The sequence below is a fragment of the Borostomias antarcticus genome (genome assembly GCF_949987555.1).
Source record: "Borostomias antarcticus genome assembly, chromosome: 10".
Classification (NCBI taxonomy): Eukaryota; Metazoa; Chordata; class Actinopteri; order Stomiiformes; family Stomiidae; genus Borostomias; species Borostomias antarcticus.
Window position 1 is genome coordinate 1,965,134 of NC_140243.1, and position 24,065 is coordinate 1,989,198.

The following is a 24,065-nucleotide window of genomic DNA, read 5'->3' on the forward strand; positions in this document are numbered from 1 at the left end:
ACACACACACACACACACACACACACTCACTCACTCACTCACTCACTCACTCACTCACTCACTCACTCACTCACTCTCTCTGTCGCACGCACACACACACACACACACACACACACACACACACACACACACACACACACACACACACACACACACACACACACAGGCCCTGAAACACTCCTTCTAATCTTTACAGCTCTCCATGGGTAGACCTCTGCATTGATGAATATGATGGGAGACTGATACAGTAGCAGAAACCTACTGCTATGCTATCTCTCGTGAGAAAACGAGACTAACCACAAAGTTACTCACTCTCGTCTCTTGACTATATGCATGTACATATGTGGATCTTGTGGTCTGGTCGCTTCTCTTGCCTTCAGTTAGCTAGCTAAAGGGGAAACTCTGATCACGCTTGAGGTAAAATCCCCCAGAGCTCTGCTCAATCTCCCTTCCCTACCGTCACATGCTGGAGGTGTGAAAGTCACCTTCCCCACTGTTGAGAGAGACTGAAAGCCAGGCTAGTTTCAGTTTACAAGAAACAGGAGAGCTTAAAAGAAGCGTTGGATCCCTGACATGGCCCTTTCCTCTCTCTGCGCAGACTCCGTCAGCTCGCCATGGGAGACTAATGCCGCAGCGCTGCTCTGATTACAGGTGCTGAAGGATGCTGACGCCAGGGGGAGGATCCTAGGTTATGAGGTCATAGTTCATAACCTCCGGGACGGCAGGACTGTGGGGAGCAACACCTCTGCTCATCATTTCTCAGTCCCGCGCTGCTCTCTCTGTGTGATCACCGTCTCTGGTCTGAACTCTAAAGGACGGTCCCCCCCTGGAAAGGTCACCATCGCCCCTACGACAGGTAAGGGAGGTCACCACACCCCGCTTTCCTCCTCCGGTGCTGCCCCGCTCTCACAGTTCATGGTTTCCTGTCCTCTCATATATAAACTGTTTATATATATTCTCCACACTTCTGGTCTCACAGCCCAGCCCCCCCAGAACGTGTCCTGGGCCCCGCTGAAGAACCACAGCGTCGCCATCGCCTGGCGGAGCCCTGTAACTGAGCGGACAGTCCTGGGGTACCTGGTGGATTGGTATCCCGTTGACAGGCAGCGGACGGACATCCGCTGGGTCAGACTGGGCCCTGAGAAGCACCGCACCCTCATCACAGGTCAGTCAGAGCTGGACATACTGTTTACCCAGGATTCTTCTGTCTGCTTTAGAGATTTATTATGGCGACAATAAACAACAATTGTCTGTATCTCTCTTGCAGGTGATGATATCAGGCCGTATGAGTGCTACGAGGGGGCGGTCCATGTCCTGTATGAGCAGGAAGTGGGCAGGGCCAAGTTTGCCGGCATTCACACCTTGGAATCAGGTAGGAAGTGGGAGGAGCTGAAGAGTTTGGTGTGCTGGTGGATGGATGGTGTGGGGGATGGATGGTGTGCTGGGGGATGGATGGTGTGGGGGATGGATGGTGTGGTGGATGGATGGTGTGGTGGGGGATGGATGGTGTGGTGGATGGATGGTGTGGTGGATGGATGGTGTGCTGGGGGATGGATGGTGTGGTGGATGGATGGTGTGGGGGATGGATGGTGTGCTGGGGGATGGATGGTGTGGGGGATGGATGGTGTGGTGGATGGATGGTGTGGTGGGGGATGGATGGTGTGGTGGATGGATGGTGTGGTGGATGGATGGTGTGGGGGATGGATGGTGTGGTGGATGGATGGTGGGCTGGTGGATGGATGGTGGGCTGGTGGATGGATGGTGTGGTGGATGGATGGTGTGCTGGGGGATGGATGGTGTGCTGGGGGATGGATGGTGTGGGGGATGGATGGTGTGCTGGGGGATGGATGGTGTGGGGGATGGATGGTGTGCTGGGGGATGGATGGTGTGGGGGATGGATGGTGTGGTGGATGGATGGTGTGCTGGGGGATGGATGGTGTGCTGGGGGATGGATGGTGTGGGGGATGGATGGTGTGCTGGGGGACGGATGGTGTGGGGGATGGATGGTGTGCTGGGGGATGGATGGTGTGCTGGATGGAGGGTGTGCTGGTGGATGGATGGTGTGCTGGGGGATGGATGGTGTGGGGGATGGATGGTGTGGGGGATGGATGGTGTGCTGGTGGATGGTGGGCTGGGGGATGGATGGTGTGGGGGATGGATGGTGTGGTGGATGGATGGTGTGCTGGGGGATGGATGGTGTGGGGGATGGATGGTGTGCTGGGGGATGGATGGTGTGCTGGGGGATGGATGGTGTGGGGGATGGATGGTGTGCTGGGGGATGGATGGTGTGGGGGATGGATGGTGTGGTGGATGGATGGTGTGCTGGGGGATGGATGGTGGGCTGGGGGATGGATGGTGTGCTGGGGGATGGATGGTGGGCTGGGGGATGGATGGTGTGCTGGTGGATGGATGGTGTGGGGGATGGATGGTGTGCTGGTGGATGGTGGGCTGGGGGATGGATGGTGTGGGGGATGGATGGTGTGCTGGATGGATGGTGTGCTGGTGGATGGTGGGCTGGGGGATGGATGGTGTGGGGGATGGATGGTGTGCTGGATGGATGGTGTGCTGGTGGATGGTGGGCTGGGGGATGGATGGTGTGGGGGATGGATGGTGGGCTGGGGGATGGATGGTGTGCTGGGGGATGGATGGTGTGCTGGTGGATGGATGGTGTGGGGGATGGATGGTGTGCTGGTGGATGGTGGGCTGGGGGATGGATGGTGTGGGGGATGGATGGTGTGCTGGATGGATGGTGTGCTGGTGGATGGTGGGCTGGGGGATGGATGGTGTGGGGGATGGATGGTGTGCTGGGGGATGGATGGTGTGCTGGGGGATGGATGGTGTGGTGGATGGATGGTGTGGGGGATGGATGGTGTGGTGGATGGATGGTGTGCTGGGGGATGGATGGTGTGGTGGATGGATGGTGTGCTGGGGGATGGATGGTGTGCTGGGGGATGGATGGTGTGGTGGATGGATGGTGTGCTGGGGGATGGATGGTGTGGTGGATGGATGGTGTGCTGGGGGATGGATGGTGTGCTGGGGGATGGATGGTGTGCTGGGGGATGGATGGTGTGCTGGTGGATGGATGGTGTGCTGGGGGATGGATGGTGGGCTGGTGGATGGATGGTGTGGTGGATGGATGGTGTGCTGGTGGATGGATGGTGTGCTGGGGGATGGATGGTGGGCTGGTGGATGGATGGTGTGGTGGATGGATGGTGTGCTGGTGGATGGATGGTGTGCTGGGGGATGGATGGTGTGGTGGATGGATGGTGTGCTGGGGGATGGATGGTGTGCTGGGGGATGGATGGTGTGCTGGTGGATGGATGGTGGGCTTTTCTGTTGCTGAGAGAGTGACATGCTGGTGTACTCGGCTATATCAGGGCTTTCAGCCAATTGAATTGTATTGTTATACTGTTTTAATGCTGATCCTATATCGTATCCAGACTCTTGTTTTATGGTCTCAGGCGTTAATTCAGTCAAGATGATGCTTCACAGGCTCTGTGTTTGAGTGCAGCTGCCCACCGGGGACCCGGGTTGGCGCCCTGGCCTTGCCAGATCAGAGTTTGGCCAGATCAGAGTTTGGCCAGATCCGTGTCATGTTTGAACAGGCCCATCCTTAGCGTGGTGGAGACTCGCGGAGTCACATGACCTCCAGGGTGCACTGATATGTCACCTCCTGACATTGCCTGACGTTGCGTGATGAGAAAAACATCTTTATTAATGCTGCCGGTTAAAGGAAGGGACAATTGCATGCTGGATCAATTGCCATCATTGCATCATTGTAACTATTCGATGCTGGTATGGTCGATGGATACATCAACAAACATAAGGGAACTAGAACTTGAGGACTTGCTTCCACGCAATGTCAGGCAACATCAGGAGATGACTGATAGCAGTGCACCCTGGAGATCAGGCGCCCGCGAGGCTCCGCCCCGCTTAGGATGGCGCCCTAACGGCACGTAATCGGACTTCCTCTCTCTTTGGAATGGCGGTCTGCGGGGTCGTGCAGTGGATCCTCTGCAGTGACAAGCGAACGATAGGACAATGTTGGGCGCCGTTGGCTACCAAACTGGGAGAAAAAAAAGAGATGATGCTTCACTACAAATGGTAAAAGGCCGACAGATATCTCTCATGTCTCTTCTTCTCTGCAGCCCCGACCGCGGGTCCGTTTATCCGTAAGAGCGTGGCGGGGGACCAGGTGACGGTGACCTGGGAAGAGGTCCCACATCAACACCGGAGGGGATGCATCACCCACTACAACATCTATTATAGAGACGAGGAAGCAGGCAGATCAACCCGCTTGGCCTCCACGCCGAAGAGGGAGTTGAGCCTCAGGGTCCAGCCAGGCCACACCTACAGCCTCTGGGTCAACGCCAGCACCTCCTCGGGGGAGGGCCCAGCCGAAAACCTAGAAAGATTCTTCGTACCCCGACGTGAGTGTCTCTTCCCGTCATGGGCTGGCGTTCTTCTAAAAAATGCAAAGTTGGTCTTCCTCGTGAATGTTTGCGTATCGCCTCTCTTTCAGAGGAGGGACAGGACGTTTATTCCGTGATCGTCGTGGTGTGTTCGTTCTTCACCCTGGTCTTTTTCGTGTGTCTGTGCCAGATCTCATCTTTACGCCAGAGGTACGTAACTGACGCAGTGTCTCCTACATGTCAGGCGGTCACCGAGAACTCCAGTGTGGTCCTGCACTGTAGGATGGAGGCTTCCAGTGAGAGTGTTTGTGTTGACCTCTAACCTCCGCTCTCCTCCGTCCGCAGGGCCTTGTGGTTTTTTCAGTGCCTCGTGCCGGATGGCGTTCCAGATCCTGCCAACACCAAATGGGCAAAGGAGTGTGCCAAAGAGAAGGTATAAGCTCTCGCGCACGCAGATAACTGTGATTTGTGTGATTATAAACAAAGCAAGGGAGCGATCTGTAGAGAGCTTGCCTGTGCTACATCTGTCCATCCCTCTCCTCCTACAGGGTATGATGATCTGCTACCTGAAGGACTCTGGTGAGAGCCAAGAGCCCGACACTGTGGAGGTTCAGGAGCTTCTCGAGGAGAGCTGCTGCCCAGAGAGCCCAGCACAGAGCACTGACACCCCCGGTCCTGCAGAGGGCTCCACCGAGTTCTCCTCCTACTTGCTGAACAGCCCGGTGATGGACCCACTTCCACTGCCGTACCCCCAGAGCTCCTACATCAAGAGCATCTCCCAGGAATCGGACGCGTCGGACCAGACTCAGGCTTCCCAGGAAACCGCTGTGGTCTACATCTCAGCCCACGGGCCAGGGAACATCGATGAGGAGGAAGAGGACGAGGAGGAAGGCCTGGATGTGCTGGAGGGGTTCTTCCCCTGCACCCAGAACAGCCTTATGGAGCCTCTAGGGCCGTTCGGGGGAAAGCTGACTCTGGATGCGGTCAGGATCGACTGCAGTGAGTTCTTAGACTGATGGCATATTGGACCAGTTACAGTGGACCGAGACAACTGACCCTGGTTCACTCTGAGTAGGCCTCTGTGGATAGTTGGATGCACGCTGGAGTTATGGGATAGTACTGTATATTTCTGGACTTAATATGAATAGAACTATTCATAAAAGGAGCAGGGTAAATAATCATGTTGATCAGCCTTATCTTAAAGGGCTGTGATTTATGTTCATTCACTCATTCTCATCAGTACTGCATTACCATACCAGTTGTATATAATCTGTATCTGGTGTATTATATCTGAAGTGTAATCTGGGCTGAACTGTGCATTGACACCTTTATTGCCAGAAGTTGCATCTTTTTAGGAAGCTTTCATCACCTCAGTATCTCACCATTATGTTGTAAGATTACCAGTATGTCTGAAACACGCTGCATCGCTACCTCAAACACTCTTCAGCCTTTACAGAAACACACTCAACCATCCCTGCCAGCGACACAACCATCCCCGCCAGCGACACATCTCAGAGGTTTGTAAATGGTAAATATCAGATGGTAACGTCATCAAACACCCCGATGGCTGTAACTGTGAATATTAAGTGCATATACTGTACATGCAGGTGTGGCATAAATAATGACAACTATGCAAAAATGAATCGACCATCTTTATTTACTGACAGAGGCCTAGAATAGCAGGGTTAGAATTCACACACACCTGTAGAACACACTGTTGTTCGGCACACTGAACAACGGTATTTCTTTCAGAGGGATTATGCTGTGGTGCCCCTGTAGGTGCAGAAAGGGAAAGTCCCAATGGAGTCTATGACCAGAGTCCCGCTGGGGGCAGGTCTGAGTCTCAGTACACTAGAGGAGTGTGTAAACAGTGGTCTGACAGGCCTGAGGGCTTCCAAAGGACCAGGGGGATCCAAATGATACCTTTCCTCATCTCTTTTCCTTACATTTGGCACACACCAAACCTCAGCTTCAGTTAGATGAGGGCAGATGAAGAAAAAATGAGGAAGGACACTACTGTGATCGCACCTCTGGATCTACCATGAGGGGAAACTTTCACTTTCAAATCCACATGGTGCTTTTTTTACTGACCCCTGTATTCACCCTGTAAAATCGTCATTTACAGTCCTTAGGAAACCTTCCTAAGACCTTCATACAGAACTGATTTGAAGCTCCATTTAAACAATGTGTTCAAGTGTAGGTACAATCACTAGATCAAAGATCAAGACGTCCTATCGGCACCATCAGAAATAATACAATCTCTAAGAGATTTCCCATCAAGAAAATATTTTCTTTTATAGGCCTATGTTAAGAGGTATAGACCTTCCTTAAATTTATTTCTAAAAACACAAGACCTCCAGATCCCCCAGTACTTATCTCACTGAGTGAACATTAGCAGTAACATTTTCAGAAATACCCAGTGTGCTAGAGCTTATCAGCTGGGTCGGAGCCGGACTGTGCCTGGTCTGAAGCAATCATTTATAAGAACAAAGCAAGCTATGGGACACCACAAGCTAAAGAATACTCTTCCCATACTTATATTTGGAAATGCATATTTTCAAGCAGCAATACAAAAAAGTATTCATGAAGAACGCATAATCTCTGAAAAAAATACTGTATGAAAACATCCCTGCTACCTTGTTTCTAAGTACAAAACCTCTACCAATAATTTGCTCCGGTGTAGCAAGAAGTCCTTTTCTTTTTTCTGTGTTTTTTTTTTAGGTTCGTTTATTTCGTTTTTTTTTTTCCTCTTCTTTTTAAAATGGGTAAAATTCAGTCCTTAAGAGCTGAGCGTCATGGGCCATGACAGTCTTCTCCAATTACTTTTTGCTGAAGGATCCAGAAACATGCAAGCCTCGTAGACAAGGGTCCTAGGAGGCGGGCTCCTAGGGGGTCCTGGGGGCCAGCGCTGGGCTCAGGCCAGGGCTGGGAAGGCCTCGGGGTCGTCCACATTGGGCACGGACACGCTGCTTGGCTGTGACACGACAAGGAGGGAGGGGAGCAAGTTAGGGAAAAGTACTGTCTATCACTATAAGTGCTAGATCTATCACTATAAGTATTCTATCTCATTATGAGTACTATATCTATAAGTACGTTCTCGTTCACGGCGCGGCCGGTTACCTTGTCGGTTCTGCCTCCGCGGGGCGGCCTGGTAGAGGCTCCGCCGTCACGGCCATCACGGCCGTCACGGCCATCACGGCCGTCACGGCCATCACGGCCCTCTCGGGGCTCACGCTCGCCGCGGTCCCGGCCCTCACCTCGCCCGCGACCCCCCCTGCCCCCGCGGGGGCCTCCGCGGCCGCGGCTCGGGCGACCCAGGTCCCCGAAGTTTATCTCCAGCTGGGACGTGATGTCATTGGCCGGCTTCCGGAAGTGGTGCTCTTCCTCTACCTAAAAGCGGGGGGGGGGGGGGGGGGTGAATGTTAAAGAGCTCCTCACGCATGCTAAGAGTATGCACCCAGGTTGTTTTAAGTGTACGGGGAGTGAATGTACCTTGGGGCTCTCGGCCTCCACCTCAGCGTCGATCACAGTACCAGGTTTCTTCTCCTTCATAGGAAAAGAGGAGACGGCAACCATTAGGACGGAAAACATGGGCTTCGCTGTCACGTCAGTCAGCAGCTCTGATCTACTAGGCCCCACCCACCTCCTCTCCCTTGGACTTGTGCAGCACGTAGCCCTTCTTCCACTGGCTGTCGGCGCCCTCGTTGGCCTTGCGGATGTTGAACTCCACCTTGGCGCGCTCCTTGTCCTGCATGGCCTTCCATTCGTCCAGAGTCATCTCCTTAGGGCTCTCCTCCTTCACTTCCTCCGCCTCGTTCTCCCTGAGACACACACACACACTGTTAGGGGACTGGTAGGCTGGTTGAACACATCTGTTCAGTCTTAATGACATTTAATGACAGTTTTAATGACATTTACTTGTTCTCAGTGTCTGCGGGCGGGTGCTCCTCTCCTTCGGGGGTCTCTTCGGGGGCGTTCGTCTGTTCAACCTCGCCGCTTAAGTGGAGAAGGGCGACAGCAACCGTTAGACCATCCGGTTTGTTCAGCCATCTACCGTGCTGCCTTCATTTCAAGCCTGACTCCCAAACCTGGCTAGCTCTAGCTTTACGATCCCCCGTGCACCGCAGGTCCACACAATGCCACACAAGTCACGGTAATAAAGCTTGGCCCGCCGGACCTTGGCGGGATCCCTCAGCGCTCAGCTCACCTCAGTTCATCCTTGACGTTGCCCCAGTTATGAGATCCACTTCCGCCGCGCTTCTCCTCGCCTTTCAGGCTGCAGAAACAACAGGTGCTTTAGCTAGGAGCTTGACACTCGGGCCATGAGCATGCACGGTCTGCTGCCACCGACTGTTTCAAGGTAGCACGGCACTCAGTATGTAGATTTAAATCACACCCAGGTTTATGAGCAATCTCTACTGCCCTCTGCTGGTGTGTCACGGTATTGGCTACTCCTGTATGATCTTAATCTCATGCTACGAACGGACACACACACGAGCGGATGGACAGACACGCCACATACAGAATTGGCTGCACCTCTTAAAAAGGTATAGTTGCTGAGTGTTTGGTGAATATGGCCCAGAATATGGCCCAGAATATGGCCCAGAATATGGCCATACAAGTCAGAAGATGAACTGAGGGAGAGAACACTGCTTAGATTAAGTGATGACTCGCCAATTGAAGTGGCATCATATGTCCATGTTTACAAAGAGGAAACAACTTGAGTCACTACTTCTGTTTCTTTACTACCTAGTTGGAAGGTCTGTACGACCAGCGCAGGTTTGGAGCGTGTCATGAGGTGCAGTGCAAGACGACGACTTACGATCGGTCGTTGCCACTGTGTCGGTCAAATTCCCGTTTTCCTCGGGAGTCAAAGCCATCGGTGCGGCCCATACCCCGGCCTCTGCCGGGACCGGCGCCCCGGCCTCCTCTGCCACCACCGCGACCTCTCAGCGGCCTTTCACCCACGGGCCTGCAAAACCACAGGAAGTTCGGTTAGATGACTCACGGCTATTTCTGACAATGAAGTAGAACAAGAAGGACCCATCAGCCACACGGCCCGTCTGTGATAAGTCAAGGAAGAAGGGAAACGTGTTCTGTGCACCCTGCTTTTACGTGCCATGGTAGCGTTAAGTAACGTTATATAGGTTATGTCATGTCCTTGGGATCTGCCAAGACCAATTTTATTACCCGCGGAAGACAACAGGCCTGTCAAGTGGAGACAGTTTAATACAAGGAAGGCTACAGGACTCAATTAGAGCACAGGAAGTTATAAGAAAACATTGCTACCATTTGCCTTTTTCATCCAGATACTGCAATTTAGATGCCCACTTTTGTTTTTGTTAGTCAATCAATAACTTAACAGTATAGAATAATTCATATTCAAGATGAATTGCTTCAAACATCTTAGCGGAAATGGCCACTTTTGGATTCCGCAAGTATTAGATAGGTGTTAATCTCAGTGATCCACACTCTCCAAGTTCCACAGGAGAAAACAGTGGAGATCAGGCTGCACAGCCACTGGGTCACATCAACGTCCATCTTCCATCCACCTTGGAGACGCATGTAACACTAATGACTCCCTCTGCCTCGCCTCTTCCTAAATCTGGCACCTGCTGCACCAATGTTTACACTCCCCTGTGCCATGTAAACAACTAGGCCTGATGATAGTGGAAGACAAAGTCTTAAGAGTACGATTCTAGATTTTCTTAGGGTAAGTCACCACCAATGCTGGACACAGACAGATTTTAACAGAGGTTTGTTGACCCAGTTTCTTCAGTGTGGTTACAGCATTGATAAAGTGTATTAGTGCCTAACTAACGGGTTAGCGTCTATGTTTAGGGGGAAGGTTATTACTGTAAAACTACTCTTCTGGTATTGCAGCAGGTGGGGGAAATTTTATAAACAAGTCTCCTATTGAAGCCACGTCTTTGCAGACTTTGATTAGCCAAATACCAACGACAAAAAAACAAACATTCCTCATGAAGTTCAATCTGTGCTATTTTCACAAACTTTCTTGTAAATAGTCTGGTGTTCCAAGACTAGACAAGCGTAAACAATAAGACTGCAATTCCAAGCAGCTAATTGGAGGACGCGTTGGAACCATAAACATTGTGCTTACACATTTTACTTTGTGAAGTCCCTCAGACTTCTAAAAATGGGACCAACAAAGCTGAACTCACTTGTCCACAGAAAACTCTCCTCCCTCAGGCTTTTCCTCTCCTCCGGCAGGCCTGTCGAAGCGGCGCTCACGCGGGGGCCGCCTGTCTGGCCGTCTGTCTGTGGGAGGGCGTCCCTCGCCCTGGCCCCCCTGGGGCTGGGAACCACCAGCCGGCCCCTGGCCAGCGCCCTCCGGCCTCCGGCCAACCCTCCTCATACCAGGGCCTGGAACACCACAGGAGGAACAAACACTCAGCATTAGTAAACACAGTGTGGGAAGAGTAGGTCCTGGTGTAACTGATGCACGTTGGCAACGGCAGACTGAAGTCAGTTATCATGAACACATGGGCAGTAGGTAGACCAGCGGTTAGAGCAGTCACCCAGTGACCGGGCTACTCAACGTGATTTTCCATCAGTCATTGCCTACTGTTGTGCCCTTGGTACTTAACCCAAACACAAGCTCATAATTGTTAATTTGGATGAAAGCATCTGCTAAATGACCAAAACATAAACATGCATTTCATTATTTAAAAAAAATTACTACCTGGAGTGTGATATAACAAAAAGCATAGGCCTGAAGATGAGCAGTGCAAGACACTCCTACTGCCATTACGTTTTTGCTCACTGCCTGAACAGTGGGATAGAGTGACCCAATGACTGCCCAAATCCCTCCCACGCCTCCATCGACCAAAATAGCCCCCCCAGCACCACACCATGGCAGCTGGAGACACGTTGGTGCGTGCACCTGTCTCTCTATCTCTCCACAACCAATTTCCCCTTAGCCCCCGAATAAATAACGTGTTATTCAAATAATACTACCTGGCTCTTCCTAACGTGTAATTCACGCATACAGTACTTAAGATCACGGTCAGTAATAAACTGCTCTTTAAGGCCAAATCGCAGCCCTCAGCACCCCACGATGACATCATATTCTTGATCTAGGACCGTGGCCATCAACGGGTGACAGTCCTGGTGTCCCTGTCCTGGTGTCCCTGCTGTTGTGGCTGCACCCTAGAGAAGAAAGGGCCACATGGTTGTGTCACTGCGAAAATTACAGTCAGCGAATGTTAGTTTGCTGACTCGCTTCCTAGTCTGGTTGGCTCGACTCGTTACCTTTTGAACAAAGTTAGTATCAAAATATGTCCCCGTTTTAACGTTCTCGGAGTGAGCTAGCTCACTAATGAACCGACACTTGGCTAGTACTACTAACACTCCCGTGAGCTGGCCTGGTTTAACAAGGCCCCGAGGTGGAGGAGACATTTGATTGGGCAGCAAAACAAGCTGTCCCAGAAGCCGTTGATCAGCGCGTGCAGCACACTACCACACCTACCCCGTCACGCGCTGCACATTTGAACGGACATTTGAACGGAGTTCGAACGCTCGTGGCTTTAACGGACTTCCAACCGTCGCACAAAAGGCTTCACGTCGACCTCATGGGGGCTTGAGACCATTGGTCGCGAGCTCGCTAGCGAGTGTTAGCTAGCTTACCGAGCTACGCCATTTGAGAGCTTAACGAGTGATTCTGTGCAAGAAGCTTTATTACCATCTTTCTTGAGGGGAACAGGTGCTTGAGGTTCTTCCTTCTTATCAGCAAGCGGATTCTTTCTTTCTTTCTGCGACTCCTTTTTCTGTTGCTTGGCAGCCTGGGCTGCGGTCTTGGCGGCACCCGGAGCAGGAGCCTCCTTCTTCTTGTTCTCGGCCTCCTTCAACTGCTCGAACGGATCCGACTCGTCGTCAAATAACTGGTCGAACCGATTGGTTATGGCGCAGCCGAAACCTTCTTGCATTTGTCCGGGCATGATGGCGCCCCTTCAGCAGGATTTCCCTCCGATTCTACGAGGCTTGGTGCGAACACTTCGCTAGATGATGCCACAAGATGGCTGCGGAAAGGACCTGCTTCTCTTCCGGCGTGATAGACATCCGGTACCTCGATGTTGGCGCCAGGCGGGGCGTGTAGTTCTCCGATGAAGGGAATGGGAGGAAAACAACATAGACAGGGCACTCAAAGACTACATTACCCATAATGCCTTACAAAGGGCTTGGTTTTGCTTCCTACAGTTCTTATTTTGTGCCTGTAGAGGTTTGTGTGATCTATTTAGACGTTTTCAGATTGATAAACCATTGGGAGTGTTACTTATGCTTAATTTAAAGAATACGCATAATTGTATTTTTATATGGCAGAAATATGATCCATTGATATAATTGGCTATTTTGGTAATTGGTAGTCTACTGTTAACGGATGAACAAACTGCAGTGGGCAAAAAAGCTGCAGATTGCCAGTTGCCATGGTGTCTAAAAAAGGATCATGCAGGGGTCAGCAGACCTGAATGTCAGTGAAGGTCAACTCAGGTCAACTCAGGTCAACTCAGCCAACAGATGGTGAAGCTTGAAGGTCTACTGTAGGATAAGCATCTCCAAAATGTAGTGTAAGCTATTGTATTGTATTGTAGGTTATTCTATTGTGCTATTCTGTTTGATGAGCTATGCTGCATTTTGGAAAATGTTTTCTTGCACAACAGTCTGGATCACGTGGATGAATGAAGGATAGGCATAGGCCTAAAAAAATTAATTAATCAATATTTCCACAAGTTTTTAACCCCACTATTGTCCTGGTTGTTTGACAAGAAGAAAAGATTTTGTGCTAAAATACACATTTTTTATAAGGTACAAACAATTACGGTTGACAAAAATAAACTGGCACAGCAGGCAGATATGGTTGATTATTATCTCCAGCCCAGCAACAGCGCAGGGCGAGAGGTAGCCTATGTTTTTGTTGGCATGTTTGTTTGTTTGTTGTTATCATGATTATACAAAAACTACCTGACCAATTTTCATGAAACTAGGCAGAGGGTGTAGCATGGGCTAATTTAGAACCCTTTACATTTTGGAACGGATCCGAATCACGGGGCGGGTCCACAAGCCGTTTCTTGGTTTGTTGGTCTGTTAACAGGATTACGCAAAAACTATGAGACCGATTTTCATGAAACTCTGTTTAGAACCCAGTCAATTTTGGAGCGGATCTGAATCACAAGGCGGGTCCATGAGCCGCCCAAACACGGCCCAAACACGGCCCTTCACCGACATTCATTTATTGTACCAGGATTATGCTAAAACTACCAGACCAATTGTCATGAAACTCGGTGGAAGGGTGTAGCATGGGTCAACTAACAGCCCATTAAATTCTGGAGCAGATCCAAATCACGGGGCGGGCCCATGAGCCACTCAAACACAGCCAACAGCCAAGCCGGGCGTTCACCTCCATTTATCTTTTGGACTTGGGGAGCAAAAAATCCGCCCCATTCATTGTCAATAGGGGGAATTGAAATGGCCATGGGAAGGTCACAGAGACACCGGGTTTGGACTGGCAAAAATCTCTCGACCTAACGAATGCAGCAATACCAAACATGTCCTGTTTGCATGCACGTGTGCGCATACACAGAGCCACGAAATGCATTCATGGGCGGAGGTCTGTGCTCTCTGAGCACCTAGTTTAAAAGGCAGTCATTGTGCAGGATTGTGTCAATTCCATTTCAATTCAGCCAATTCCATTTCAATTCAGAAAGTGAGATTAGGCTTATTAAAAATGCATAACCCGCATTAGGCTATTCTAGAAATAAACTGAAATGACGTAGGCCTACCTAATTTAAATTATTTAAATAATAATTGCATTACAATTTCAACTAAAATGGAGTTGACGCGCGGTACTCATGTAGAGCACGAGACTCCAGAGCATCGCAGGCTACAGGCTATAATAGAGGATGTCCCATTCAGAGCATCGGGCTACAGGCTATAATAGAGGATGTCCCATTCAGAGCATCGCAGGCTACAGGCTATAATAGAGGATGTCCCATTCAGAGCATCGCAGGCTACAGGCTATAATAGAGGATGTCCCATTCAGAGCATCGCAGGCTACAGGCTATAATAGAGGATGTCCCATTCAGAGCATCGCAGGCTACAGGCTATAATAGAGGATGTCCCATTCAGAGCATCGCAGGCTACAGGCTATAATAGAGGATGTCCCATTCAGAGCATCGCAGGCTACAGGCTATAATAGAGGATGTCCCATTCAGCCAGACAGTCCGTTGTGATGATGCCTGCAGACACTTGCGCAGAGGGGACAGGCTACAGCATGAGGTGACTCCGGGATTATTTGATTTGAAAGTCTTGTTGGGAATCCTTCATAGGCTAATCGTCTTTATTCTTACTCTGATGTTTTTATTTTCAAACAAGTCTATAAGGAGGGACAATAGACTCATTGCTCACTCATTGCTCACAATCTGAACACTACAATTTTGTCTATTTAAAGCGCGTGCAAGATGACATCTGTGGCTACCAAAGCGATGATCGAATCTTATGCTCTCATGATAATGGTCATGGGGACGTTTTTCGTTTACTTCTGCGGTATGGTCTGGGCATTTTGCAATCCGAAACTCAGCGGTGCCGTGGAGGAGGCTCCTCCGGAAGAGGCGACAGCATCAGATGAGCACCACTGGGTATGCGCTCAAATCCCACTGGAGCAACGCGTTTACGCGGGTGCGCATCGCGGGGCACCACATCAAACTCAAGATTGGATCGCTCAGACAACTTATATTAACTTTTCGGGGGACACTGACAGCCTTTTATCAGACTGCGTTGGATTTGAGTGAGGACAGCAGTCAGTCGTGGGGCAATTTGTCTTGAATAATTACACATTAAAACCAAATCAGTATAAATGCAATGCAAAGGATTTCTTTTTATTCATTACAGTATTGTTTGATTTCTATTTCTTGTTGTAGTCTACTCAAAACCATTGCAACTCATTGCAAAATTACCCATAGGCCTAAATGGCTACACAATAAAACAAAATGTTATGTAAATGTTATTGAAAATGTACAATATGCTATATAGCACAGTGGGATGGAATGTTCATATCAGTACTGAAAAATATGTAGGCCTAATTAAATAGACAGTTGGACATATTGGATACACCCAATGGCAAGTACAGAACACCCATGGGTCAGACTCAGAACACCAGCAGGATGACACATTGAAACCATATCTAAGAGCATCACTCGGCTATTTTGGTAACAGACAGTGGAATACGCCAGACACTGAAAAACAGCCTCAGTCTGCAGTATATGTGATGAATCCTCCTGGCTCAGGCTACTGTGAAGCTGCTCTGATCGCCCTTTGTTCTTCCTTCAGGCTTTTCAGTGCTTTGTCTTCCAGTTCCAGTAGTTTCTCATAGAGAGGCGGCCATCTTAGATGAACCAGATATCCATCTGTGAAGCCAACAGAGGGGTGAGCAGGGGCCACACAGGACTGACGGCATGTCAGGGTACTGTTTGTTTTGAAGAATTGCACTGAAACACTGAGAAGCCGTTCTTTGTTATGGATTCCAAACGAATAGAAACAAAATCTCAAAGAGTAGCTCATAGCATCATTAATCTCTACAGTAGATGGACAATTATCAGAGTAAATAAACAATGTAGCCACACAATTTGCATCTCACTTGTAAGAAAGGATGCTCAGACCTAGCTAGCTATCTAGTATACTAGCTAGCTAGTATGCTTGTGGCGTGTGACTTGAACCACCGTACCTTGCGAGCTTGTGTGTAGGTGTTGCCGAGCCCAGAGGTTAAGCTGTGGTATTTGGCTCGTGGATCCAGTGATTCTGGCCTCTGCGTGAACAGCCAGAACTGCACAAGGGAGAAAGTCTTACTGTCACCCATCAGTGAAGTCCCGAAGACACATGCATATTGCATACCAATGCAATTACGAATGCCCTTAGTGCACTCTAAAACAAAAGGCTACTTTATAGAACCCTCTGAAAACGGTTCTATAAAGAACACATTTCAGGTCTGTTTTGAAGTCTTTTCAGGTCAGAAAGAACCATTTAGGGAGAGCTGAAAAGGTTCTATTTTGAACTTTAGTGAAAACCTTTTCAGAGGGTTCTTCTATTGGCACAAATGATTCTATATAGTAAGTAGCCTTTTGTTTTTAGAGTGTGTGGTTATAGAGGAAGCTAAATGTGGAGGTGGCTTAAACATACCAGAGCCTCAGCCCCATTGTAGGGAGTGAGGGTGAAAGTATTGGTGAACATTCTGATCTGTGAAGACAAGAGATAGGATCAGTAGAAGCACATAGTTTTGCAGACACGCACATGCATGCACACACACACACACACACACACACACACACACACACACACACACACACAAACACACACACACACACACACAAACACACACACACACACACACACACACACACACACACACACCACACACACACCACACACACAGATGTGTGTGCACCCACCAGCCATAAGATGGGCATGAGCAAGGTCCAGAGGAAGACTGGGAAGGAAGGCAGGATTCCATAGGTCAAGCTGGTCATCACAAACCCCGGGCAGACCACTGACGAGTACAAGCCCTAGTGAACACAGACACACGGCCGAAGCTCACTGCAAATCACCTGCATGTTCGTCCACCTGCGCTGAAGTGTGTGTGTGCATCAGTGTGTGTGTGCATCAGTGTGTGTGTGCATCAGTGTGAGTGTGCATCAGTGTGTGTGTGTGTGTGGGGGGGGGGTCACCTGTTTGTTATGGCGTGTGTTGAGAGCTAGACTGAGCAGGTTGCAGGCGTATTTGGAGGAGGTGTAGGGCTGGGAGCCAGGCTGGTGCTGCACATCCTCCAGGCTGAAGACGGAGCGCTGGGCGTTACTGGAGGAGGTCCAGATCACCTGGGAGGTTCTGCCCGCCTGGCACAGCAGCGGCTCCAGCTCCCTCACCTGGACCGCAGGGCCACACTGGGTTAGAACACCACCTCCACAGATGTGTTATGGTAAATGGACTGCACTTATATAGCGCTTTTCCACCTTTGCGGCACTCAAAGTGCTTTACAATGACCTCTCATTCACCCATTCACACACACATTCACACACCAATGGCGGTAGCTGCCATGCAAGGTGCTAACCTGCTCATTGGGAGCAATGTGGGGTTAGGTGTCTTGCTCAAGGACACTTCGACATGTGGACAGTCGGAGCTAGGATTCTAACCACTGACCCTTCAATCATTGAACGACCCGCTCTACCAACTGAGCTACAGCCACCCCTGTGTTCATCTGTGTGCGTCATCACAATTCATGCACAGCACCTTGGGTAAGTAGGAGACTAAAATGATCTATCAGCATTACCCTCTGCCGGAGGAAGAGGACAAGACAGTATTATAGAGAGAGAGAGACCATTGTATACATTTTTAATGAGGACTGTTGCTAAGTGACAGCAGACTGATCGTATTTCTGCAGTCCTACCAAAGAGAATGAGATATTCAGCTCAGGGGTTTCAAGGTCTGGAGACCTTGAGACAAAGTACAGGTGGAATAACATATGCAGAAGTTCTAACTTAAAATACTGAGTCATGGTCATGATGCATGATCATGATGAAGCCATTTGAGTGAAAATTATATAGCATTATTTCATGGAAATTCAGACTCTGGGCTCACTAGTAGGAAGTGACCAAAAAGGTTGGTGGCAAACACTTCCTGCATTCCATCTGCTGGGACGATGTCCGTCTGGTTCAGAATACCCTCCCCCGTGGCAAACATGGTTATGACGTTTCTGCAATAAAGACATCATAACATGATTAGAACCGCAATGAACAGTGAGCTGCACACACTCGCACAAGGGATACACTATAGCAGGCATTCCCAAATTGTGAGGCGGGCCTCCCCTGGGGGGCCCCAAAGAAATTCAGGGGAGGCACGGAGGGATGGTTAGAAAAAAAAGAAGGAAAAACATGTTTTTTATTTTAGAATTTTCTATGGTTTTTATGAATGAAACGTCATTTTAAAGTTTTTTTTTTTTTTTTAATGGACAAATTTGGGGGGTTGGGGGAGCGCGGGTGTGTCACTGTTTTCAGAGGGGAGGCCCACATTGATGGAGTTTGGGAACCCATGCACTATAGAGTCTACACTACAGGGTGGAGAGTAGCAGAACCTGGAGAAGATGCTCTTCAACATGGCTTTTACATCCAGCTGTGGGTTGGGCATGATCCCAGCATTGAGGTAGAGGAAGTCCAGCCGGTTATACCTGTGGAAGACAAGCACAGGAGGAGCTGTCTTTGGCAGTAGTTTGCCTACATCACATTACATTACAGTCATTTAGCAGACACTTTTATCCAAAGCGACTTTGATTCTATGATTCAACATAGGTAATCTACAGTTAGCAGAAATATTAAATGCGTGGCAAAATAAAACTGCATATAATTAATGATAATTATGAATAGGTGCTAAGCGGAAGGGCACGACACTATTTTGCAAGGGCACCGTTGAAAAAACAACAACCAAGTTTAGCGCCGTCCAAGATGACTGTGGTTGGTTGAAAGAAATACAGTGTTGATGATAATCGGGTGTAGTCAGACTGTCCTCCAGCACTGGAACAGAGCAAAATGAAATGTAGAGAAATGTCGGGGCTAGATGTAACAAGGCTGATGACCTCATTAGGGGAGAGGGGAGCAGGATATGATCAGATAAGACATGGAGAGGGTGGAGAGGGGAGAGATGGAGATGGAGAGGGGAGAGATGGAGAGGGGAGAGATGGAGAGGGTGGAGAGGGGAGAGATGGAGAGGGGAGAGATGGAGATGGAGAGGGGAGAGATGGAGAGGGGAGAGATGGAGATGGAGAGGGGAGAGATGGAGAGGGGAGAGATGGAGATGGAGAGGGGAGAGATGGAGAGGGTGGAGAGGGGAGAGATGGAGAGGGTGGAGAGGGTGGAGAGGGGAGAGATGGAGAGGGGAGAGATGGAGATGGAGAGGGGAGAGATGGAGAGGGTGGAGAGGGTGGAGAGGGGAGAGATGGAGAGGGGAGAGATGGAGATGGAGAGGGGAGAGATGGAGAGGGTGGAGAGGGGATAGATGGAGAGGGGAGAGATGGAGATGGAGAGGGGAGAGATGGAGAGGGGAGAGATGGAGATGGAGAGGGGAGAGATGGAGAGGGTGGAGAGGGTGGAGAGGGGAGACATGGAGAGGGGAGAGATGGAGATGGAGAGGGGAGAGATGGAGAGGGTGGAGAGGGAGGACAGGTGTGGTCGGTCCATCCCCTCCCTCCCCACCCTCTCCATCTCTCCCCTCTTCAGCTGGGGGCTGAGGGAAAGAGGATGTGATATTGTTCGCCTTCTTCTCAAAGAAGTTGACAAAATGGCCAGGGAGAATGGAGGACATGGGAGGGGTTGGAGGACTGAAGAGAAAGCAATGACAACAAGGTTTCCAGTAGCCTGGAAACTGAACACAAAATATAGTCTCACATGACCGTTTATTTTGTTACTTTCAGGTTGGTTAGACACTGTGTCCAAAACAAGTTTTGTTTGTCCTCCAACTGCCTTCCATAGTTCCATGGGAGACTCTTTTCACACTTCTACCAGAGGGTCTGATTTCATCTTTATACCCAGATATAAGCAGCCTGGATGACTCGTCCCTCATTAGGAGGGATTGGATGGGAGGCTGAGCTGGGTGTTGCATTTGCGGGCGAGTGGTGGGAGGGGCAGTGGGTAGAGTGGTGGGAGGGGGCAGTGGGTAGAGTGGTGGGAGGGGCAGTGGGTAGAGTGGTGGGAGGGGGCAGTGGGTAGAGTGGTGGGAGGGGGCAGTGGGTAGAGTGGTGGGAGGGGGCAGTGGGTAGAGTGGTGGGAGGGGCAGTGGGTAGAGTGGTGGGAGGGGGCAGTGGGTAGAGTGGTGGGAGGGGGCAGTGGGTAGAGTGGTGGGAGGGGGCAGTGGGTAGAGTGGTGGGAGGGGGCAGTGGGTAGAGTGGTGGGAGGGGCAGTGGGTAGAGTGGTGGGAGGGGCAGTGGGTAGAGTGGTGGGAGGGGCAGTGGGTAGAGTGGTGGGAGGGGCAGTGGGTAGAGTGGGCAGTGGGTAGAGTGGTGGGAGGGGGCAGTGGGTAGAGTGGTGGGAGGGGCAGTGGGTAGAGTGGTGGGAGGGGGCAGTGGGTAGAGTGGTGGGAGGGGCAGTGGGTAGAGTGGTGGGAGGGGGCAGTGGGTAGAGTGGGCAGTGGGTAGAGTGGTGGGAGGGGGCAGTGGGTAGAGTGGTGGGAGGGGGCAGTGGGTAGAGTGGTGGGAGGGGGCAGTGGGTAGAGTGGTGGGAGGGGCAGTGGGTAGAGTGGTGGGAGGGGCAGTGGGTAGAGTGGTGGGAGGGGGCAGTGGGTAGAGTGGTGGGAGGGGCAGTGGGTAGAGTGGTGGGAGGGGGCAGTGGGTAGAGTGTTGGGAGGGGCAGTGGGTAGAGTGGTGGGAGGGGGCAGTGGGTAGAGTGGTGGGAGGGGGCAGTGGGTAGAGTGGTGGGAGGGGGCAGTGGGTAGAGTGGGCAGTGGGTAGAGTGGTGGGAGGGGGCAGTGGGTAGAGTGGTGGGAGGGGGCAGTGGGTAGAGTGGTGGGAGGGGGCAGTGGGTAGAGTGGTGGGAGGGGGCAGTGGGTAGAGTGGTGGGAGGGGCAGTGGGTAGAGTGGGCAGTGGGTAGAGTGGTGGGAGGGGGCAGTGGGTAGAGTGGTGGGAGGGGCAGTGGGTAGAGTGGTGGGAGGGGGCAGTGGGTAGAGTGGTGGGAGGGGCAGTGGGTAGAGTGGTGGGAGGGGGCAGTGGGTAGAGTGGTGGGAGGGGCAGTGGGTAGAGTGGTGGGAGGGGGCAGTGGGTAGAGTGGTGGGAGGGGCAGTGGGTAGAGTGGTGGGAGGGGCAGTGGGTAGAGTGGTGGGAGGGGCAGTGGGTAGAGTGGTGGGAGGGGCAGTGGGTAGAGTGGTGGGAGGGGGCAGTGGGTAGAGTGGTGGGAGGGGGCAGTGGGTAGAGTGGTGGGAGGGGCAGTGGGTAGAGTGGTGGGAGGGGGCAGTGGGTAGAGTGGTGGGAGGGGCAGTGGGTAGAGTGGTGGGAGGGGGCAGTGGGTAGAGTGGTGGGAGGGGCAGTGGGTAGAGTGGTGGGAGGGGGCAGTGGGTAGAGTGGTGGGAGGGGCAGTGGGTAGAGTGGTGGGAGGGGGCAGTGGGTAGAGTGGGCAGTGGGTAGAGTGGTGGGAGGGGGCAGTGGGTAGAGTGGTGGGAGGGGCAGTGGGTAGAGTGGTGGGAGGGGGCAGTGGGTAGAGTGGGCAGTGGGTAGAGTGGTGGGAGGGGGCAGTGGGTAGAGTGGTGGGAGGGGCAGTGGGTAGAGTGGTGGGAGGGGCAGTGGGTAGAGTGGTGGGAGGGGGCAGTGGGTAGAGTGAACACATCTTCCTGTGCTCAACTGGAACTTACTCAATTCAAAGTCCCCCATAGGATACACTTCAGCAAAGTGATTTCTCAGAGGAGTAGAGAATAGGTGTGATCGCTGTGGCCAATCACCGGCCAACCTCATTTGCATGTTTTGATCACGCACAAATTATAGAACTTATGGACTTCTGTCTTTGAAATCCTTTCAAGGGTTATGTCTGTCCATCTTGAACCCTCTCCGCTTTTGGCTATCTTTGAAGTTTCAGAGGACTTCAACACGATGTCAACCTCCAAGGACACAGACATTGTAGGAGCTGAATTTGTTTGTCTTGTGTTTAATGTTTTGTCCAGTGTCGCCCCCTACAGGTGAAGATGCCTGCCACTGATAAATTGGGGTGCACTTCGCATGAGGGGAAAAGGCGGGTGTGGCGATACCGTCATTGACCTCAGCCACAGCCCTGAGCCCATTCAGAAAATCTAATTTGTTTGTTTATTTTATTTTGTAAATAAATCCCAATTTAATTGTAAGAAACAGCTTGGACTTGGATTTATTTTTGGGATTATGATGGCTGATATGATGGCTGCGAGTCAGACAAGTACACCTGCCTCCATGGAAATGGAAAAACAATAGAGAGTGATTTTTGCCATTACAGACATTGTTGCTTGTTACCAAGACGTAGAATATGCTTTTATTGGAAGTCACTGGACTCTTCCTCAACAACTATGTACCTCAAAGATGTTTTGTACTTTCTTACATTACATAACAGTCATTTAGCAGACACCTTTATCCAAAGCGACTTACAATAATTGCATTTAACGTAGGAAGTCACCCAGATAGCAAGCGGATCTGGGCCATATACAGGCCAGATCTGGCCCTTGTGTACTTGTCTTATGTTACTTTATTGATTCACTTTCATTTATATATTCTTTGCTCATTTATTGATTTATAATATTTGCTTTGTTTTCTATTGTATGGGGGAGGGGAGGGTAGTGGGGTATGATGTTAATCGGGTGAGGTTGAGGGGAGGGATACAGGGTTTTAAAATAAAATTCTGGACATTGCTTGTGTCAAAGAAAGAAGAGAGGAAGTTAAGAAGGTCCTCTGGGAGTTGACCTTTCCTACATTCAGGGTCAGCCAGTCCCGTGCTCCGTCTATCTACAGTATCTGTACGTATCATATATCAGTGCTGTTGCGCCACCTGTCCACTCACTCAGCAGGATGTTGTTGCTCTCAGCTACAGCACCTGAGTTTGACCTCTCTTGCGGCGGAGAGGACAGAGGTGATGCTGCTGGTGTCCAGCTGCAGCAAGGCCACCAGAGCTGTGGGGTGAGAGGTCAGGAGGGCCGAGCGAGCGGCCTGCGCCTGGCGCACGTTCCTGCAGGCCAGACAGAGCTGCAGCGCCGGGGCCTCAGACAGGAGACGCTCACACAGAGCCAAGCCTATACCACTGCAGTGTGCACACACACACGCACACACACACACACACACACACACACACACACACACACACACACACACACACACACACACACACACACACACACACACACACTAGTTATAGACACTTCTTGGTTTAGACAGATAAGGCTGCCTAATATTTAGACCTACTATTATGTCATGGTTTTAAAAGTTAATTTCATACTTTAAGTTTAGGATAAAATCGTTCTACATGGTTAATAAATGTTTGATAGGCTACTGTTCAAAAACTGGACATTGGACCCCTAAACATATTAATGAATAAGTTTCATATATGAACATCTGCGTCCAAATCAACAACTAGGCTACTGAAGTCTACAGTGTAGCCTACCGAGAGCATTCATGAGAAAATAAAAAGAAACACTTTATAATGCGACACGACGGATCCTTTATAACAGATCCAGACAGATCCTTTATAACGTATATATTAATATAATTAATTAATATTATTAACGGTATATTAGCCGACCTATTTGCTCCAGTTACCAGCACCACTTTACTCATTTTTTTTCAGAAAATGAATGGAAATGTGCAAGTTATAAACCGTAGAGTACAGTGGCAGATCTCTGATCAGAATTGCTTGTACTACATACCTGTGAATGTTCATGAAGATTATAGATAAAATGAAATCTGGTCTGAAAAAAAAAAAACGCCATACATACCCCTTATGTTTTTTTTCAGGTGGAAATAATTAAATTTGTCACTGCTCGGCCTAGGACTGGACTAGACACCCTTGGGTGGCAGATCTCTGATCAGAATGGCTTGTACTACATACGTGTATATGTTCAGGAAGATTGTCGATAGAAATAAATTTGGTCTGAAGAAAAAA

General features: G+C 50.2%; 2 protein-coding genes across 3 annotated transcripts; both read right to left on the reverse strand.

The window, feature by feature from the left end:
* Positions 1-7,074: 7,074 nt before the first annotated feature.
* Positions 7,075-12,463, reverse strand: LOC311314062 (SERPINE1 mRNA-binding protein 1-like). 2 transcript variants are annotated; one of them, XM_084444363.1, is made up of 9 exons: positions 12,115-12,463; positions 10,595-10,796; positions 9,235-9,384; positions 8,620-8,688; positions 8,331-8,408; positions 8,056-8,233; positions 7,905-7,958; positions 7,533-7,802; positions 7,075-7,386 (listed from the first exon to the last, which is right to left on the reverse strand). In XM_084444363.1, the coding sequence occupies exons 1-9, from the start codon at positions 12,368-12,370 to the stop codon at positions 7,327-7,329; spliced, it is 1,317 nt and encodes a 438-aa protein (XP_084300489.1). In that variant the 5' UTR covers positions 12,371-12,463; the 3' UTR covers positions 7,075-7,326. The 2 variants fall into 2 exon arrangements, with proteins under 2 accessions (XP_084300489.1, XP_084300488.1); XM_084444362.1 differs by lacking the exon at positions 8,620-8,688 and having other exon boundaries at positions 12,115-12,397.
* A 3,348-nt stretch (positions 12,464-15,811) lies between these two features.
* On the reverse strand, positions 15,812-23,740 carry LOC311313677 (3-keto-steroid reductase/17-beta-hydroxysteroid dehydrogenase 7-like; the record flags this gene model as incomplete). Its single annotated transcript, XM_084443851.1, has 9 exons — positions 15,812-15,832; positions 16,150-16,248; positions 16,602-16,658; positions 16,871-16,984; positions 17,147-17,341; positions 18,054-18,168; positions 18,547-18,639; positions 23,004-23,207; positions 23,706-23,740. The coding sequence occupies 9 exons, from the start codon at positions 23,738-23,740 to the stop codon at positions 15,812-15,814; spliced, it is 933 nt and encodes a 310-aa protein (XP_084299977.1).
* Between the last annotated feature and the right edge of the window lie 325 nt (positions 23,741-24,065).

Excerpts from the sequence above, each read along its gene's own strand:
- LOC311314062 (XM_084444363.1), bottom strand. The coding sequence starts at position 12,370 with ATGCCCGGACAAATGCAAGAAGGTTTCGGCTGCGCCATAACCAATCGG. Across the intron at positions 10,797-12,114 it reads TGTTCCCCTCAAGAAAGATG|GCCCTGGTATGAGGAGGGTT; the intron begins GTAATAAAGCTT and ends GTGGTGTTCCAG. Across the intron at positions 7,959-8,055 it reads ACAAGTCCAAGGGAGAGGAG|GAGAAGAAACCTGGTACTGT; the intron begins GTGGGTGGGGCC and ends TTTCCTATGAAG.